At 43.7% G+C, this 20,683-nt stretch overlaps 1 protein-coding gene across 3 annotated transcripts in view; it reads right to left on the reverse strand.

The window, feature by feature from the left end:
* Nucleotides 1–20,683, reverse strand: part of LOC126297792 (polyamine-transporting ATPase 13A3) — a 422,483-nt gene that overhangs the window by 88,245 nt on the left and 313,555 nt on the right. For all 3 annotated transcript variants that reach the window (XM_049988996.1, XM_049988997.1, XM_049988995.1), the window contains 4 exons: nucleotides 19,252–19,370; nucleotides 18,705–18,861; nucleotides 12,377–12,581; nucleotides 9,294–9,492 (listed from right to left, as the gene is read on the reverse strand). In XM_049988996.1, the coding sequence (XP_049844953.1) occupies nucleotides 9,294–9,492; nucleotides 12,377–12,581; nucleotides 18,705–18,861; nucleotides 19,252–19,370 (680 nt within the window). The remainder of the gene's footprint in view (nucleotides 1–9,293; nucleotides 9,493–12,376; nucleotides 12,582–18,704; nucleotides 18,862–19,251; nucleotides 19,371–20,683) is intronic.

Below are 20,683 nucleotides of genomic sequence, written 5' to 3' on the forward strand. Positions count from 1 at the left end.
TCTAGGCAAAGCCTGCTGGTACCACCAGAGGTTTGGCAAGAACATGACCAACTGCAGACTTCCATGTTCCTTGGCCCAAACTCTGGCAGTATGCGCGCCCTGTTGCTGTACCACTTCACATTGCCTATTCATATGAGATTTGAATGATGCTAGTCCCCCTGTCTGCTACCTTGTTGACACCGGCTCTGACTTATCCATATTACCCCACAAACTACTCCTAAATCCTGCCCCCTGCCCCCTCTCCCCTCCTCACCCCCACAGCCGACAACTCAGCCATCTCTACTTAAGGGGTGCATATCCACTTGATTGATCTATGGTTCCAGTGCGAACTCCCATGGATCTCCACAGTCGCAGATGTTACTGACCCCATTCTGGGTGCTGACTTCCTCGGCCATTACAGCCTACTGGCCGACGTAATGAAATGCCGTTTAGTTGACGGCAACTCCGGTAAGACTGTCCGCTGCAGCTCCTGCCCTGCCATGTGCTTTGCCATGAGACAGCTGGCACTCTCAGGTCCATATGCTCAGCTCCTTGCAGAAATCCCCCTCCTCATCCAGCCACCCAGTGCCTCCCCGATTGTTCAGCATGACACTGAGATTTACATCGCCAGTACCCCTGGCCCCCAGGTTTTCTGTTGTGCCTGCCCCTACCCACTCACAAGCACAAAGTCGCACAAAAGGAATCTGAAGAGCTGCTCACTGTCGGTGTACTTTGCCCTACCAGAAACCCCTGGGCTTCAGTCCTTCCCCTCACCCCCAAGAAGGACAGTTCCTGGTACCCTTGCTACAGTTACTGTAAACTCAATGTCCACATCACCCCTGAATGCTATCCGGTCCCACTCCTCTGCACATAAAATGATGTCATCTTGGGAATTACTATCTTCAGTAAGATACACTGCACTAAAGCCTACACACAAATGTCAATTACCCCAGAGGACGTTGAGAAAACAGCCATACTCACACCTTTCAGCCTGTTTATGAGTGAATTCATGAAATTTGGCCTCAGCAATGATGCACAAACATGGCAGCATATTTTCAACAACATCCTCCGGGGTGCACCATAGTGTTTTGTCTGCCTACATGATATACTCATCTACTCCAGAGACCCTACTGAACATCACCAACACCTACAGAAAACTTTTTCCCTTCTGCAGAAAGCTGGGGTGATCCTCAAGATGGCAAAATGCATTTCTGGGGAGAGCAAGATCGAATTCCTTGAGCACTTAGTCTCTGCTGCTGGCTCCCGCCCCCTCCTCAAGACAATACAGGCAGTAGCAGACTTTCCATGCCCTACTACCTTCAAAGACCTTTGTGTTTCATTGGCATGGTCAACGTTTTCTCTTGCCACCTTAATGATGCCCCAAGAGCCCCTTACTACAGCACTTTGTAGTCATAAAAACAAAGGCAACACGCTGCTCCCTTGGACCCGGGCCATATTCAAGATCTTCGAAATACCAACGTGGGACCTTGGGCAAATACGTCCCCACCCTAATGCCACCGTCTCAACAGTGGTAGATGCAAGCCAGACGTCTATCAGGTCCATCTTACAACAATATGCAACATTTGGCATCCACTCTCTTTCTTTTTGTCCAAGCTCTCTGATGCAAAATGCCATTGGGGCAAATATGACTGTGAGCTGCTCGCAGTCCATGAAGCTGTCCACTATTTCCGATCTTCAGTTGATGGATGCATCTTTATGATCTTCACAGACCACTGCCCTCCAACCTCTAGTTCTGGCGGGAAAGACATAGACCAGATCTCACCTCGACAGTTCAGGCTGCAGGAGTATATTGCACAATTCACTATCAATGACCAGCATGTTGGCAGCATCGATAACATTGTGGCAGATTGCCTTAGCCATTCCTGTGCCATCACCCAACCCTTAGACTATGATGTCTTCACTGCTGCTCAAGAGGGGACCCGGTCCTGGCTCATGCCCCTGAGAATATGCAATCTGGCTTCAAACTCCAGCTACAATCCATATCCGGCTCTGACTGTAAGATCTAGTGTGACGTCCTCATGGATCCTTTACAATCTGATGATTTCAACAATCGCTCTGCCACTTCTTCACTCTGATCTTCGAAAAATTTGACCATGTTCATGGTCTCGCATGCCCAGGCATCTACAGTTGTGCCAATCTCATGAAACAGTACTTCGTCTCACCAAGCATCCAACATGACTGCAGCAACAGTGCCCAGTCATGTGTTCGTGCCAGCATGCCGAGGTCAGATGACATGTTCACTCCCCTGTGGCCACCTCTCCCCCCACACAACACTGGTTCACATGTGTTCACCTCGATATTGTCGGTCCACTACCCTCCCCCAATGGATATCGATATCTGCTGACAATTACCGACAGATTTACTCCCTGGCCAGAGGCTACCCCATCCCCAACATTTCAGCCGAAACTGTGGCTGCACCCTTTGTTTGGACCTGGGTGTCCTGCTTTGGTTGCCCACATGACAACATTACAGATCACAAGTGCCAGTTCACCTCAGCTCTCTTCCAATCTCTGACAGGCACCTGCAGCTCCAATGTCCATTATACCACCAGCTACCACCCTGCAGCTAACGGCATGGTGGAGCAGTTCCGCAGCACACTTAAAGCTGTCCTCACACGTTATTCTTTTGAATGGTCCACTGCCCAACTCCTGGTACTTCTAGCTCTGCACACAAAACAGACCTGGGAACTTCTGTTGCTGATCTGGTATATAGACAGCCACTCACCACTCCTGGTGATTTTTGGAACCAACCCTGCTCGCTACTGACAGCAATGTCCCAGGATTCGTGCAGTAGCTCCATGACTTCATGGCCCAGCTGCGACCAAGATCTCTGCAACATCACAGTGAGCACTCGACCTTCATCCACCATGACCTCACAGCATGCACATGTCATGTCTCCGGTAGATGCATACCAGCCACCTCTCCACCCTCAATATTCGGGCCCGTACTTGGTGTTGCAACATGGGGACAAGACATTCTCCTTTTGTCTGAATGGGGTCATGACAACCATTTTCATAGACAGGCTCAAGCTGGGCTACATTCTAGACCCCCTCCAGCCAATGGACACAGCACCATTGAGGTGGAGTTTCCTTCTCCTACCACTGACCCTAGTCACAGCACCATCAACACTGCACCCAATACGGCGCAGGCCAACACCATCCCCTCCACTGTTCTCAACATGTCACCAGTTGACACCACCCCCAGTGCTGTGCCCGACACACCACCAGCTGATGCTGCCTCTGGTCCACCGCCAGATGACTACATGACTGACACACCCTCCAGTGCCTGGGACCCTGATGTCACACTGCACTACCCTTTATGCAGCCTCAATCTGACGGAGACTGCTCCCCACCCCCACAGATGGCCCGCACTCCCAACAGAGTGGCGTCACTATCGCTGCTAGCACCTGCACCATTGGAGCAGCACTGCTACTTCGCACACAACGCTGTTCACAGGAGCTGCCCATGCCCCCATTCTCATTGCAAACCACAGCAAGAGCATGAGCACAGCAGCAAAAACCCATGCATGCCTCCCAGCAAGCATCCTCAGTCGGCTTCAAACATCCCTCTGTGCGGAGGGCACCGGTGTTTTCCACTCAAAAAGGTGGAACCGCGTGGTGACTCCTTCCATCGCCTCCAACTGCAGCAGTAGATGATGAGCTGCGCAGACCAGAAACCAGGCCTCCAAACACCCTCACTGGTCACTTTGGCCAGAGGTAGAGTTTAGATAGCCACAATTTCCATACACCATGCATCCCAAACCATTGCTCAAGTGGTCTCTTGTTCCACACTGAAAAGGCAACACCTCCCAGCCGTGCTCTTGGCAGCTTGCCTGCACAATGCCACATGGCCCATGTCATAGTCTGCCACATTTTGCCGGGGCATGGGTGAACAGCGGAATTCTTATTCCGGGTTCAGTGTCAGTTTTCTGTCGCAGTTCTTCTAGCAATACGAGTGTTACCATTTTTTCCCCTGCTGCCTTCCCGAGCTGCATCCCCTTGAGGTGCTTCTATTGACTATGGATGTACGAAGCCTGATGCCACATGCTTGTTTCATCCTCCCAATATCAGCAATTGGAGTATTGTGTGCAGTGTAGTGTAAATATGCAGTGAAGTGCAGTGCATGCCAGGAGTACCAGACGGGTTTATTACTACTCCATCCCCAGCTATTCTCATGCCCACTTCGCCACCAAGCACATCAGTGGAGTGGGTTTTTTCCCGTCCTGCCAGACAATGCCGAACAGAGGCTGTAAGCTATTCATAGTCTACAATGTCCAATAACTCCACCCCTAGTGAGGACCCTCCTTGATTAAGAGGTATTAACTTGTTGAATTTTACTGTAGTAAAAACATTTGTGCATATAGCTTTTTACTTCCAACATACAGGGTGTCCCACGAAGAAGGGTCAATATTCTGTGATATTACAGAGATGTTCTATTGGAAGCAAAAAACTTCATATGTTTATATGCCCTATTCTGAATGGTTTCTGAGATAGGGCACATTTAACGTACATCTGTTTCTGGGCCAGTGGTGCTCATGTATTTGTCTTACCCAACCAACCTCACTGACATTTTATTCTAGTCCAACCTACCTCCTTGCTTCCAATCCAACTACTTGGGATGTCTTTCTCCCATTAAACTGATCTGCTGAATGTGTAGCTTTTCATGGTGTGTTGAGAGCGAAGTAGTGTGAGGGACTGACAGCATATCAGAGAGAAACATTGGTTAACTGTGTGTGTACACGTGCAGGCTAAAATGCCTCATGTTTATGCTAATGAAGAATATGCACATATGGTGTATGTTTATAGCTTCTGCTGTCATAGTGGTCCTGCTGCTGTTTAAGGACACTGTCAGTGTTTTCTTTCCTATCAAATTTCTGACTGTAGAATGTTTACAAGAGTTTTCAGAGCATTGCATGAAACAGACATTCTTCTAAGTTCCTATTTTTCTTCTGAATGTGTAGTTCAATAACCTATGGAGGAACAGAAACACACTGTTGAAATGGTGCGCCATAGTCCTGCTACCAGCAAATGGCAACTTTCTGCACCTATAAATGTCCCACAAACATGTGTATGGTGAATGTTACATGCAGAAAACTTGTACCCATTTCACATAGTGTGTGTCCACAATCTTCACATTGATGACAATGCCACACAGCTGGAATTTTGTCACTGGTTAAATGAAAATTGTCATCTGCTTCCATTAATAGTATTCCCTGCTGAAGATCAGGAACACATGTAATAAGCATTGATTTTTGCAGCAAAATCTGCATGCTATTCCAAACCAATTTCCAAATTTGTTTTTTGATCAACAGTTTGGTGTGGCATGACTGGAAATACGTTGAAAAGTAAAATCATTTTAGGAGAGAGCACATGATAGGACAGAATTACTTCCAATTGTTTTGGAAAACTCATTTTTTGAACATCCCAAGGGTGTTCCTTTGGCCACACTGACTGTAATGTACCTCCAGTATAACAGAGTCCCCTCTACAGTTTAGCAGACGTGAGGGAACACCTGAACTGTACTTATCCTAAATGCTGAATTGGTTATGGTAGTACAATTAACTGGCCACCAAGATCAGTAGCCCTTATGCCATTAGATTTTTGTTTATGGGGTTGGATGCAGTTTGAGGTGTACAAACGAAAGGTGGACACAGGAGATGAACTGCTTGGACATATGACAGATGCTTCAGCCCTCATTAGGGAAAGATCAGAGGCACTCAGACAAGCAACACAACATGTTCTCCTAAGAGTGCATACATGCACTGAAGTTGATGATGGGATATTCAAACATTTATTGTGAACCGTACAACAGCTGTAATGTGACACATATGATAATACTTAGAGGCGAATGTATTAAAAATACATATTTTTCAGTCAAAACTTTGCAAAATGAATGTTGTATTGTTTACTAAATGTTGTACATGTGTAAACCAGACAAACATTAAGTGTATTCTGCCTCAGAAACCACTTGTAATATGAAGTTTTTGCTTCAGACATTCATTCCCATGTTACCCCTGAATATTGACCAATCCCCATGGGACACCCTGTGTTAGACGTACTTGTGATAAAATGTTACTTATACAAATTTGCATACATTAAGGGCAAGACTTTGATATTATTTCATCATACTGTAGTAACAAAATCAATAATTCAAAACACTGAATTTCTTACGGAGAATAAAAACTGTTAAAGATTATTTTAACCAGGTTCCTGCTGACAACTTTGCCTTCTGAGGCATTATTCTTCTTCATACAATTGTCTGAATGGATTAATTATGATGATGATGGGAATTGGAGAAAAGTATATATCGGCAAAGTCAATGCTGATGCAAAATAATCAAAAGCAGCATTGGTCATCAGGAAGTGGTTAATGAGAACCAATTACTTGCTGCAGGACAACCTTGTAATCAATAAAAGTTTCAAGTACAAACATTTAGACAACATGAGTGGAGTGGTAGAAGGCAAGATTATGTTTTGGGGTTAAAAGTGCTTCTTTTAAATACCAATAACAAGGCATGATAAGAAATTATGATAGAAGTTGCTCCATTGTGGAGAATAACTTTGGTATTGAGATATATCTATGGACATTTAAAGTGTGTCATGCTCAGACACAATGTTAAGTTCCCCTCGCAATTAGGAAAAGATATACAATGGTGAAGTAGGTCCAAAATGGACTGAGAAAACTGTTTTAAAATGATATCAATGTGTGAGGAGATAGCACTATCACTGTATAACTTATATATGCAAGTGGGACAAAAGCTTTCCAATAGTAACATGAGACATCAAGGAATATCATGGGAAGGGAGGAGCTAAGGAGGGGAAGAAAAAGTTGGGGATGGTACAGGGAGAGGAGGGGGCAAAAATAGAATATGCTGAGAGATGAAGGGCTGAGGGATGAAGAGAGAGGTGAGAGGTAAAGGATGGAGGAACAGGGGAGAGGTATTAACAATGAAGGAGTGATGGGGAAAGGAATGAGAGAGGGAGGGCAGAGCATGGAGTGAGAGGCAAGGGAAAAAATGAGGAATAATGGAGAGAATGAGGCTCAAAGGAAGGACAGGAGGCCTAAGGAAGGAATTGTTGGCCAAGAAAAGGAGTAAGAGAGATAGGGAGGAAAGCACAGAAGGTGGGGCAATGGAGGGCTGCAGGGAATGGAGAGAATGAAAGGCAGTTGAAAGACGAGGCATTGCTGGAGGAAGAATGAATAAGAAGGAGGTGATTTTGATGGACAAAGTTGTCAGTGGGATGGGAGGGCATGGGAGGGAGTGGAAGGTATGGGATAGAGGGAAAGGTGAGGGATGGAGGGCAAATTGAGTGATGGAGGGGAGAAAAAGAGAACAAGAAAAAAGAAGAGAAAAAAGGAGGGTTGGGGATAATGAAGGAACAAGGGACAAACAGCATGATAAGGTAAGGATGGCAGAGGAAAGGAGGGGAAGATGGCATGGTGAGGGGGACAAAATAGGGGAGGTTGACGGAAGGAGAGAGTAACAAGGGAAAGAGGGTGATGGAGGGAGGTTGGGAGGGATGGAGGTGTGAGGTATAAAGTCAGGCCTACAAATGCAACATAAGTGATGCCTCTTGGCTGCCCCTTGAGTGGCTGCACCGACATTACATGCGGAAACACCTAAATTCTTGTGGTGCCACTCAAGTGAACCCACTTTTAGCCATGCCTTGAAAGACTGCTGCTTTAACTTTGTGATGCTGCTCTCTTTCCCCAAATAATTCCACTGATTAGTGTCAGAAGCAGACTGTATAGCCACCATCTTGATTCCAGTGCTTCAGAAGCTAATACGTGTATTTGGTGAGTTTCGCATTTATACTTATGTATTATGAAAATATGCTGCTTCAACAATACACGGCATTAGAAATCTGTTCAAAATGCATAGTTTTTGTGTTACATTGGTAGGAAGTCTGACTTCAGCATATAAAACCCTCATAATGGTTAATCTCTTTGGTGAAAGTATATGGTTCAGTGAGTAAGCAAGCATTACTGAGTAATTAGTGAAAGGTGATTTTGAGTTTCAGAACAGCTCACTGAATTCTAAAAATTAATGCAATACTGAGAGTATATTCAGATTCTAGTACTGGCAACTTCAATACCAATAAAGACTTGCCCAATGGATCTGAGAAAGGGAGTAACAAGGTTTCTGGTGGCAGGATAATCTGATACTGGATGTAACTTTTAATAAAGGAAATAAACTATACTGAAGTGTCTTTAATGCACTTGCATGAAGTGTAACTTCAAAATTCGGTATAGAATAACTAATATTTTGTTGTATTCTACTGATTTGAGAGCAAGAATGAAAATATTAGCTTTCAAATGAGCCTTCAGGGCATTGTAAATAGCGTGCAACACAACACAATAGAACACTTTTTAGTTTTAAGGAGGTGACAGAAACATTGGAGAGATGACAGGCAATAACCAGATGTCAAATATCAAAGATTAACTTGTAGTTTCACTCGAGCAAGTACTCCATCTCTATTGCATCAGATTTTTTAAACAGAGCTCGCTATGCAGCTAAACAAGTACTTGAAATTTACTTTCGTCATCTGAAAGTGGTCCAAGAATGGATTTTTGTTTACAAGTGTTACTTCAATGAAAGCGTTCCTGATGCTCCAGTGTTATTTCTGTGCAAAACCTACTTCCAAATCCAGTATCTATGCTTTCTCTTCTTCTTAATGGGTTTTTGGCTCAATTCTAATGCCATGGCCTGAATGATGACAACAATCAATTTTTGGCTCAATTCTAATGCCACAGCCTGAATGATTACAACAATGTCCATCTGTCACCATATTGAAAACTGTGCAACTAGAATTTTGATAGGAGTGTGTGAAAACAGCAGCACATGGTGCCACTCATGTATCAGCTGTCATGTCACTTGCTACAGCCTCACTTTAGATGCACGTGGAAACTTGGCTTAAGGAACAGAAGGAGGGAAGTTGGTGAGTAAGGGGTAGTAAGAGAGGGAGTGCTATAGGAAGGGTGGAGGGTTGAGGAAAGAAGTGAGGGGGAGGTAAGAGAAAGGGAGGGGGAAGGAGAGACTATATTTGTAGGGTTTTCAGTAAGTTAGCCTCAACCTATGCAACCCACTTCTCATGTCCTGAATGTTATTTCAGGCTAAATAAAGAAACTGAAAAGTTTAGTGTGGTTGTTTATCTTTTATGCTTCATGGCAGTTAATGTCTAGCTTTCTGAATAATCTACAGAAAACTGTCAAAGATAGTTATTATTTTACCTCAACTATAAAAGAAAACTATAAAAGATCATGTGATGCTGACATTAAACATGAAAAACCTGTACCTGTTAACATGCTCTCATTAACAATACAGTTGCCAGTAAGCAACACAGCATCACAGTTCATTGTATATCCATGGCGAGGAATCACCAAAACATCACCAGGAACTAATTGATCAGTTGATACTGTTTCAGTTTGTGCTGGACCCCGCATTACTGTTGCAACATCAGACGCATGTATGGTGCTTCTTAATTTGTGCTGTGTCTAAAACAAAGGAAAAGTTAGTAAATATTAGACATTAAAACCTCATTAGTTTGAAAGTGCAAGATATTCAGTTCTACAATTAACTTAATTTTGCATCGTAACTGATAAACTTAAGATGAACACAGTGCCCTCTCACAAGCATACATGACAAAAGACACACATATCAAGTTTTTAAATCTATGTCCAAGATCATATATCACAGACAATTATAATTACATGTGTTTTATGTGTTGGCACTATAAAATTAAACATTACTCTTAAATCAAAAGTTTCCTGACTCATTGTTTCCTTAGTCTTCTTCCAGAATCTTCATTAATTTATTTTTTTCACTAGAGCTTAATTACCTCTTGCAGCAATTTCAAACAATAGCTACAATATACAAGATTCTTATTACCAACAGAAAGACAAAATGTCTGTTCAGGAAACTGCACCAAAAATAAATCATTCAAAAACTGAAGACAAAGGTTCTGTCTGGCAACATGAAACATGGCACCAAATGATGTAGTACAGTATCTTGAGCTTTGGAAACAAGTGAGCTGTTACCTTCATTTCTGAACTACCCTTTTATTACATATAAACTGTTTTCTCTTTCACAGGTATGTTCAAACTTTTCACAGTTCTAAGCCTGTCTCTCTTGACTATTAATTTCTACAACACTATACTATGCAGTCTCTCTTGGATTAAAGACCTGAAAAACACTAATATCTAGAATTAGAAACATTACCACATATTTTGCTTTTAAATTTTATACTGCAGTAAGGAAACCATAGAATCACAAACTTTACAAACTATGATCTATTGTTCACACAACTATATCTGCTTCCTGGTGATTCCATAAGCAAAGCCATTATTTAATTATTACTTTGTTTCAATATACGGAAGTGCAAAATTCCTAAGAAGGAATAACTAGAGGACAAATCTGCAAAACTGGCTAAGCAGGAATGGCTAGAGGACATATGTAAGGATACAGAAGAATATATCGTTACGAGAAAGATAGATACCGTCTACAGGAAAATTAAGGAGGCTATTGGAGAAAGAGAAGCAGCTGTATGAATAACCAGAACTCAGATGATAATCAGCACAAAGGAAAGATGAAAGGCATATATACAGAGACTACGCAAGGTAAATGAACTTGAAGACAATATTGCAGAATGACAAGAGGACGTGGATGAAAATGAGATAGGAAATATGATACCGCAAGAACAATCTGACAGAGTACTGACAGACCTAAGTTGAATCAAGGTCGCTGGAGCAGATGATATTCTGTCAGAACTACTGATATCCCTGGGAGAGCCGCCCATGACAACACTGTTCCTTCCAAAAAAAGAATGGCTGACAGATGTGAATGATATTGAACCATCAGCTTAATAAGTCATGATTGCAAAATAGTAAAATGAATTATTTACAGAAGAATGGAAAAGCTGATAAAAGCTAACCACAGAGAAGATCAGTCTGGATTATGAGAAATGAAGGAACAAGTAAGACAATATTGACCCTACGACTTCTCTTAGATGATAGGTTAAGGAAAGTCACATCTATGTTTATAGCATTTTTAGACTTCGAGAAAGCTTTTGACAATGTTTACTACAATACACTCTTAGAAATTCTGAAAGTAGCGTGGTTAAAATACAGGGAGTGAAATGCTATTTACAGCTTGTACAGAAACCAGATGGCAGATACAAGAGTTGAGGGGCACAAAAGGAATGCAGTAGTTGACAGGGAGTGAGACAGGGTTGCAGCCTATCCTTGATGTTATTCAATCTATAAATTGAGCAAGTAAAGAAAACCAAAGAAAAATTTGGAGATAAAAGTTCAAGGAAAAGAAATAAAAACTTTGATATTTGCTGATGGCATTGGAATTCTACCAGAGACAGAAAAGGAATTGGAAGAGCAGTTGAACAGAATGGAGAGTGTAATTAAAAAAGGTTATAAAATGAGCAGTGACAAAAGTGAAACAAGTCAAATTAATGTGGGAGATGTTGTATGGATTAGATTTGGAAATGAGACATTAACTGTAGTGATGAGTGTTGCTATTTGAGAAGCAAAATAGCTGATATGACCAAAGTAGAGAGGATTTATAATGTAGAATGCCAATGGAAAGAAAATTGTTTCTGAAGAAGAGAAATATGCTAGCATCGAATATAGATTTAAGCGTTATGAAGTCTTTCCTGAAGGTATTTGTCTGTAGTGTAACCTTGTATGTAGGTGATATGTGGGCAATAAACAGAGCAGACAAGAAGAGAATAGAAGCTTTTGAAATGTGGTGATACAAAAAAATGCTGAAGATTAGATGGATAGATCGTGTAACTAATGGGGAGATATTGGACACAAGTGGCTAGAAAAAAAATTGTGGCGCAACTTGACTAAAAGAAGGGCTCATTTGATATGACACATTCTGACTTTCTGAGACATCATGGAATCACCAATTTAGTATTAGAGGGAAGAGAGAGAGAGGGGGGGGAGGGAGGGGGGAAAGTGTGTGTGTGTGTGTGTGTGGGGGGGGGGGGGGGGGAGAGAGAGAGAGAGAGAGAGAGAGAGAGAGAGAGGGGGGGGGGGGAGGGAGGGAGGGGGGGGGGATGGGTGGATTTTGGGAATTATAGAGAGAGTCCAAGAGATGAATACAGTATGCAAGTTCAAAATAATGTAGGCTGCAGTAGTTATTTGGAAATGAAGAGGCTTGCACTGAACAGGCTAGCATGGAGCACTGCATTGATCCAGTCTTTGGACTGAAGACCACAACGACAACATGCAGTATGATAATTATGTGTTACTTGCAAAAACATTTCAGTGTTGTCCCTGTAAATTAACTCTTTAAAACGAACTTAAAGTTATCTGCAAAGTAGCAATTATGCACATGAAACAGAGCAAGTAATAAATAACTAACCTTTCTGGCTTGTATTACAGACATTATAACACCAAATGCTGACATAGCCAATATGGTGAGAGCGTAATACATGTAGTCATCTGCAAACCACAGGATAAAAGACAGCAACTGGAACACATAGTATGGGTTCAGGACTTCTAGAAACAGCAGTGTTACCACTGACTGCACTGGAACGATTATTTCATTTGGACCAAATGCCAAAATTCTGCAACAGATCAATTCATTGTAGGTTAAAAGAATTATTTTTATATAATATACACAAACAAAACCAGTAATCATAATTACATCATGGAAGTGAAAGATAAATATAAAATTTATTAAAAAGTAAGACTTTATAGAAGTTTCATCCTAATATATTCCCTCTACAACCAGAATGAGGACAACAATGAAAATTGTAGCTGCTCCAACATCCACATGAATCCTGAGCCAATTTCATCACTTTATTACAGAGTTTTTTTCTCCTGGGGAGAACATAGTTACAAATAAAATACGAGTATGAATATGAAAACAAGTATGGGTATTTTTGTGTTAATTGTTTCGGGTGATTTGCCAAGGCACATGTTCATGACCTGCTTCCATAAACAGAATAAATGTGCTTAATGAGTATGAATACAGAACACCTTTGAAACTGAACCCCAAGGAGATTTTTCGGCCAACAATGTCTTACAACCTTTTTTACTGGTTTTTAAACACTGATTTAGTCTAAAGAGGCTTGTCATACACATTTACAGTGATCACAAAGCTACTGAATACCTCCTCATAAATAAAATTAACTCATCCCTTCTCCTTAAATAAAGTTAACTCATACCTTCTCCAAATTAGCAGCCAACTTCTTTGCTGTTGAGCTGCTGAGGGCCAATGTTACACATTTTCATGTATCTATTCAAAAATAAACAGCAGCAATTGTTTTTATGATGACTGGCAAGCTTTCAATGGTTTATGTTGTGATAGTGCCACGACATTTAACAGTGCCGGCACGACAGTATGCACAAACGGCGATAGAGGCGTTCCGCAAATCAGATGAGCGCGGGAGCGCCACCTAGCTACGAACGGCACCGGCCGCATGTCACGGCACAGCAGTCGAATACGAGAGACTGAGTTGTAATCATGTGATCAGCTATTGTTTCTAAGAGAGAGTGTGAAAATCCACGCAATTATTGTGATTAAAGGTTATAACACTTTTTGGCGACGAGGTCGGGATATTTTCACCGCGTTGTGGATTTGCGTGTTCGTGACGGGGCAGACATGGAACAGCTTATGCAAGCGCTCATTGAACAACAAACACAGCTGACGGCAGCGATTCAGGCGTTGTCGACGTCGCTTACTCATCGTCTGTCTTCCTCTTCTCCGCCTCCATTCCCTCCTTACGACGAGGCCGCTGAAGACTGGGAGAATTATGAGAAGCGTTTGCGGCAACACTTCTTGGCTTTCGGCGTTGTCGACGCTCCTATGTGTAAGTCGTTATTTCTATCTTGGATTTCCCCTCGGGTCTATCAGCTGCTATCTCAGTTAGCCCCTCTGCGGGAACCAGCCTCCCTGTCCTTCCAAGAAATGTGTGACTTATTGTCTGCCTATTATCGAACAAACACCCACGTCGTTGCCGCCCGCGTGGTGTTCTACCGGTGTCGTAAACAGCCCCATCAATCTTACCGGGCTTGGGCGGCGGAACTACATGGCCTGAGTAGGAAATGTCAGTTTGTCACGGACACTCATCACGAGTCTTAGGCGGATTCAATGGTTAGGGATGCTATTCTACGGCTTGCTCCTGATAAAGAAGTTCGGCAACGTGCCCTACAACTGCCAAACCCGTCGTTGTCGGAAGTTCTAAGCATCGCTCAATCCTTTGAAGTGTCTCACGCTGCTGGCGCGCAAATAGACGCGTGGTGTGATGTAGGCGCTGTACAGTCAACTCTCGACAAGGACAATTTGCCTGTTGCACAGGAGAACGAAGATGTGGCGGCGGTTCACTCGCGTAAACAACGTCGCGTTGGGCCGCAACGCTCGCAGCGAAACCAGCAACCACAGAAGCCGGTTCGTTCCGCGCTTCCTTCTTGCCCCCGTTGTTTTGTACAGCACGACAGGGCAGCGTGTCCAAAACGTTGGGCCACGTGTAATTCATGTAGGAAAAAAGGCCACATTGCTTCTGTGTGTCAGTCCCATAAAGTTCCTGTCGACGAGGACGAGGCGTCGGACATGGATGTTCACTGTGTGCTTTCTCAAACAAATAAGTTGTTTGTTACTGTTCGTGTTCTGAATAAAGACATCCGCATGCAAGTGGACACTGGCTCTGCAGTAACTCTCATTAATTCTCGCACGTATTTGGCGTTGGGCTCCCCTCCTTTGTCTCCAGTTACGCGCAATCTGAGGACTTATAATCAGCAGAAAATTCCTATCATGGGCCAGTTTGATGCTTCCACTGCCTACAAGTCTGTTGTTCGGCCCCTCACGTTTTATGTGGTGGATCATGCGGGCACTGAAAACCTGTTCGGTTATGATGCTTTCCAGTTGTTTGGGTTCTCCATTGATGATGATGTGCACCTCATATCTGAGGACATTCCGTATCAACAGCTTGATGGATTGTGTTGTGAATTTTCGTCCGTGTTCTCTGCTGGTCTGGGTTGTGCCAAGGATTTTGCAGCCCACATTACTCTTAAACCTACGGCTCGCCCTAAGTTTTTCCGGGCACGCCCTATTCCAGTGGCGTTGCGTGCACCTGTCAAGGCTGAGCTAGACAGGTTAACAGCTTCAGGGATTCTCCTTCCGGTTACCTCCAGCGAATGGGCATCGCCGATCGTGGTGGTTTCTAAACCAAACGGGAGTCTGCGATTGTGTGGTGACTTTAAAGCCACTGTCAACGCTCAGAGCGTCATTGACACTTATCCTCTTCCTCGTCCTGAGGAGTTGTTTACCAAGCTCGCTGGGGGCCAGTTCTTTTCCAAACTTGACTTATCGGAGGCGTACCATCAGTTGCCGTTGGACGCTCCTTCCAAGGAATTTCTCGTTATCAACACTCCTTGTGGGTTGTATCAGTACCAGCGATTACCATTTGGCGTCGCTAGCGCACCGGCCATTTTTCAGCGGTTTTTGGGACAGCTCACGGCTTCCGTTCCCGGCTGCATAAACTATCTGGATGACATTGTTGTCACGGGAGCCTCCACTGCGGAGCACCTTCGTAATTTACGTTCACTGTTTCGGGTTTTGCATTCGGCTGGGTTGAGGTGCAATCTGGACAAGTCACAGTTCTTCCAACCCTCCATTGAGTATCTTGGTTTCCAGTTGTCCCGTGAGGGCATACGCCCTCTCCGTGAGCACGTTGCGGCCATTAACGCTCTACCCCGGCCGTCTACGGTCAAAGAACTTCAGGCGTTTCTAGGCAAGATTGCTTATTATCACAAATTCATTCCATCCGCAGCAGCGGTAGCTTATCCTCTGCATCAGCTGTTACGCAAAAACGTCCCCTTCTGTTGGTCCGACGGGTGTGAGCAGGCTTTTGTCCGCCTGAAGGCTCATTTGCAGTCGGCGCCTTGTCTTGCCACATTCCGTCCGGGTCAGCACTTGGTTCTGGCGACTGACGCGTCACAGTATGGCCTAGGGGCTGTTCTCGCCCATCGGTATGAGGATGGGTCGGAACGACCCATTGCCTATGCTTCCAAGACCCTCAACGAGGCGCAACGGCGTTACTCTCAAATCGAAAAGGAGGCGCTCGCTATCATTTATGCTCTAAAAAAGTTCAGCGTTTTTTTGTATGGTTCTAAGTTTCACCTCATCACCGACCACAAACCGCTGGTCTCTCTGTTCAGCCCCTCGGCGTCACTTCCGGATAAGGCAGCTCACCGCCTGCAACGTTGGGCCTTATACTTGTCTCGTTTTCATTATGAGATTCACTATCGCCCCACGGCCCAGCACGCAAACGCGGATGCATTGTCGCGATTGCCGATGGGCCCCGACCCTGTTTTCGATCGCGATGAACTCCTCTGTTTCCACATTGATGACGAAGAACGTCGTGCAGTCGAGGGCTTTCCACTTACAGGTTCGCAGGTCGCGTCAGCTACTGCGCGGGACCCGGTCCTGCGTCGGGTGATCGGTTTTGTTCAACGAGGTTGGCCAGACAGGACCGGGGGCCGGGCATCGGATCCCCTTTGCAACTACCATGCCTTGCGCCTTCGTCTGTCTGTTCGTGATGGTGTTGTTCTTCTGGCCACGGATGGCGCATCTCCACGGGTCGTGGTGCCAGCCTCTCTTCGCAAAGATGTTCTCAAACTGTTGCACGGAGGCCATTGGGGTATTTCTCGGACTAAGTCCCTGGCCCGCAGGCACGTTTATTGGCCCGGCATTGATTCGGACATCGCCCATATGGTTGCTGCATGTGGCCAGTGTGCTCAACAACTGGCGGCACCTCGTACAATGCCCTCTCCGTGGCCTGATCCAGCTCAGCCATGGGAACGGGTGCACGCCGACTTTGCTGGCCCCTTCCTCGGTACTTATTGGCTACTGTTGATTGACACCTTCTCGAAGTTTCCATTTGTTGTTAGATGTCCGTCGCCCACCACTGAGGCGACGATGCTGGCTTTGTCCAAAATCTATGCGCTAGAAGGTCTTCCATCCATGATCGTCACGGACAATGGCCCTCAGTTCTCTTCGCAGGCCTTCCGTGATTTTTGTACTGGACAAGGGATTCATCATGTTACCGCACCTCCCTTCCATCCGCAATCGAATGGGGAGGTCGAGCGCCTTGTCCGCACTTTCAAATGCCAGATGAAAAAATTCCTTAGTGATTTTTCCACAGATGACACCCTGCTGCAATTTCTGAGTTCTTATCGCTTCACGCCTCTGGGTGATCGCAGCCCTGCTGAACTCTTGCATGGCCGCCAACCGCGCACTCTACTGCACCTGCTTCACCCTGTCAGGCCTTGTACTGTGTCCCCTAGTGCGGGAAAATACTCGGTGGGCGCCGACGTGTGGGCACGAGGGTATGGATCTCGCCCTAAATGGATTCCAGGGGTGGTCAAGGCTCTTCGCGGCCGCCGGCTTTGTGAAATCCGTACGGGCGACAGCACGGTTGTTCGCCATTACGACCAGATGCGCCCACGAGTGGTGGCCACGCCTGTGCCACCGCCCCATCTTTCGCCTCCACCAGCTCGAGACGCCAGTCCTGTCGCTGCTGCCGATCTACCGTCCGTGTTGATGCAGCCGCCGTCGCTGCCGCTTCCAAGTACTCCGGAACCGGCCCCAGTCGCGACGCCGCCTTCTCCGGGACCCATCTCGCTGGAGCACACTCCCAGGTCAATGACACCTATGGATACTGCTCCGGAGTTTTCACCCATCATCTCATCCAGGAGGCACGTTCCTTGCACGAGCTTCCGTCCTGGACATTTTCGACCATACTCCCGTGTCTCTGTGCGGGATCTCCTCGGGGCCTCACAAGAGGCCATGGATGTCTCTGCGCTGTCCATGTCTCCAAGGAAGTGAGTGTTTATTTTTTTCAAGGGGGGAAAAGTGTTGTGATAGTGCCACGACATTTAACAGTGCCGCCACGACAGTACGCACAAACAGCGATAGAGGCGCTCCGCAAATCAGATGAGCGCGGGAGCGCCACCTAGCTACGAACGGCACCGGCCGCATGTCACGGCACAGCAGTCGAATACGAGAGACTGAGTTGTAATCATGTGATCAGCTATTGTTTCTAAGAGAGAGTGTGAAAATCCACGCAATTATTGTGATTAAAGGTTATAACAGTTTATGCTCTCATTCCTTGTTTTGCATAAATTGTTTTCTGATGTCACCTCAGCTTTCTTACATTCTACCATTCCAGGTTGGAACAAATTACCCATTCACTCATGCCCATTACACTTCATATTAACCGTATTATCTAAGACCAGAATTCAGGAAGTCTACAGATGGAAACTTTCCCTGAAATAGATGTGACTGGATTTAATCAAACAATGGAAGATCCAGGGCAGAATAAAGCCCTTTGGCTGAAAGCTTACTTGTTTTACAGTCTTTTTGTTGTGCCTATTTGTGACTCAACATATCAGCTACATGGTGAGTAGCATTGTAATTAGATTTATTTATTTCACAAGTCTTGCAATTTCAATTTCTCCCACACTTTCTGTAACTGTGTCCATTTCTTTGTTTTACTCTCACATTTCCACACTCTATATTGGATTATAAACATTATTACCATCATTGCCATCACCACTATTGCTCCCACTACAACTTGTTTACCACTACTTCCTCCTTGACTTTTTTACTTCAGCTACTGAGTATATAAAATTTTTCTTGAATGCTGTATTGTACCATTAGGCTATTTTTTGACAAATATCCATACCTTGACAGTTGTTCCTGCTGTGTTAATCCTTGGTGCTGATGTAGTACACTTACAAGCACACGCTTGTCTAAGCCACACAACTTATGGAAGTCCCCACTGTCCTCATCCCACACATAAGTTTGCTTCTTGCACCGAAAAAGCCGCAAAACATTGTATGCTAGAAGAAAGAAAATTGAATGTATCTGTTACTATTATCATGCTAGAAAAACTAACAATTTATGTGTAACTTTCAAAAATTTTCCCTTACTTTGATTTCACAAATGTACTGTTAGTTCACAGCAAGACACATTGCTCGACAGTGAAAAAACAACAATGACCTAAATGAAGAAAATATGCCTTTACACATAAAAATTTACAATATGAAGTTTATGATATTCTTTTATCACCAAAACGTTTGTATTTTACATTGCCCTCCAGTGTTCAAGTAATGACAATGTTATTTAAATACAAGAAACCAACCAGAATTTTTTGACAAAGCAATGCTTTAATAGGAATAATAAAATATATTTTCATAGGTTTTGGTAGTTATGGATAGAAAATTACTTACATTTAAAACTTCCTCCACTGAAGTGTACAGCCAAGTGTGCTTTTTCAATATAATTGACATCTGTAAGCATGTGGTCATTCCAACAAGGTTCTGAGTCAAAGCCACTTGTCCCGCCATTTCTGTAAATGACAATATTAGCATAAAAAACTAATCTAAAATTTAACAGACATAGTGCATAAACTGGGTAACTAAGGAGAATTCATCCCCAGTCACCTAACACAGCCAGTCTTTCTATTTTCTAACATTGATGAAAATGCAGTAATAATACATATTCTCCAGGAGGAAAAAGTACACACCTGCTCCTTGTGGAATCCAGAAACTTAAAATACTGCTGTTTATCTTAACTATAAGAAAATTAAGTATGAGAATATGTGTGAGAGAAATTGCAGTACATAATATGAAAACAATTAATCCACATACAAATGGTATTCTTCTAACCCAGAGAATTTCTATAAAACTAATTCAATCCCCAAAGCCAAAACATTTTTTCAATTGTGTATTGAGAGTCATAGTTATTAACAGAGGAATTTTATTTAACATGGCAACTCCTGTTTAGGTCATAAACAACTCTGGAGACACATTTTCCATTTTTCCCAGTTACTATAGTTCACAGATTTCCACCAGGAAGCTTGTGCACATACAAGAACATTATTATACTCATTAAGCCTTAACACTTCTTTTTATTCTACACAGATACACTTACAACAAGGTAACAGTCATTACCAGTCTTGGCCATAAATTGGCCGTCATCAGTCTTTACATAATGCCTATGACATATTGAATAGGAAGATTCCCAACGTATGGTCAAAACTGAAATTGTTGTTATTATATTGTATACATGATTATTTTTTAAATAAAAAGAAGTTACCGTATTTACTTGAATCTAAGCCACACTTTTTTTCCAGTTTTTGTAATCCAAAAAAACCGCCTGCGGCTTAGAATCAAGTGCAAAGTAAGCGGAACTTCTGAAAAATGTTGGTAAGTGCCGCCACAACTAACTTCTGCTGTCAAATATATGTAGTGCTACACAGGCATGATTTGCAGGCACAAAGATAAATACTGGCGCCAATACCTCTGCATCATAAATAAATTAAAAAAAAAAAAAAAAAAAGGACGAGCTTTTTCCTCCGCCCTGAGTTTCAACCACTGCATTTTCATACATAATCCAACGAAGGAAACACAAATTTCGTATTGTTCATCTTCGAATGTAGCAGCATTTCAATGTACAATGAAAATCTGACTGGCAAGACTGTTTGGAATGTTTGTCAATATGGGAAACTCTACATTCTGAATTTTTTCCTACCTGAGGGAAGAGATGGTTGCTAATAGGAACTTTTATGAATTGTGAATCACATGCAGTATTCTCTTCACCATAAGAATAATACGAATATAAACATTTTGTCATGTATTCTTTTGTGTTTGCACCTATCTG

The sequence above is a fragment of the Schistocerca gregaria genome, chromosome X (assembly GCF_023897955.1).
Source record: "Schistocerca gregaria isolate iqSchGreg1 chromosome X, iqSchGreg1.2, whole genome shotgun sequence".
Classification (NCBI taxonomy): Eukaryota; Metazoa; Arthropoda; class Insecta; order Orthoptera; family Acrididae; genus Schistocerca; species Schistocerca gregaria.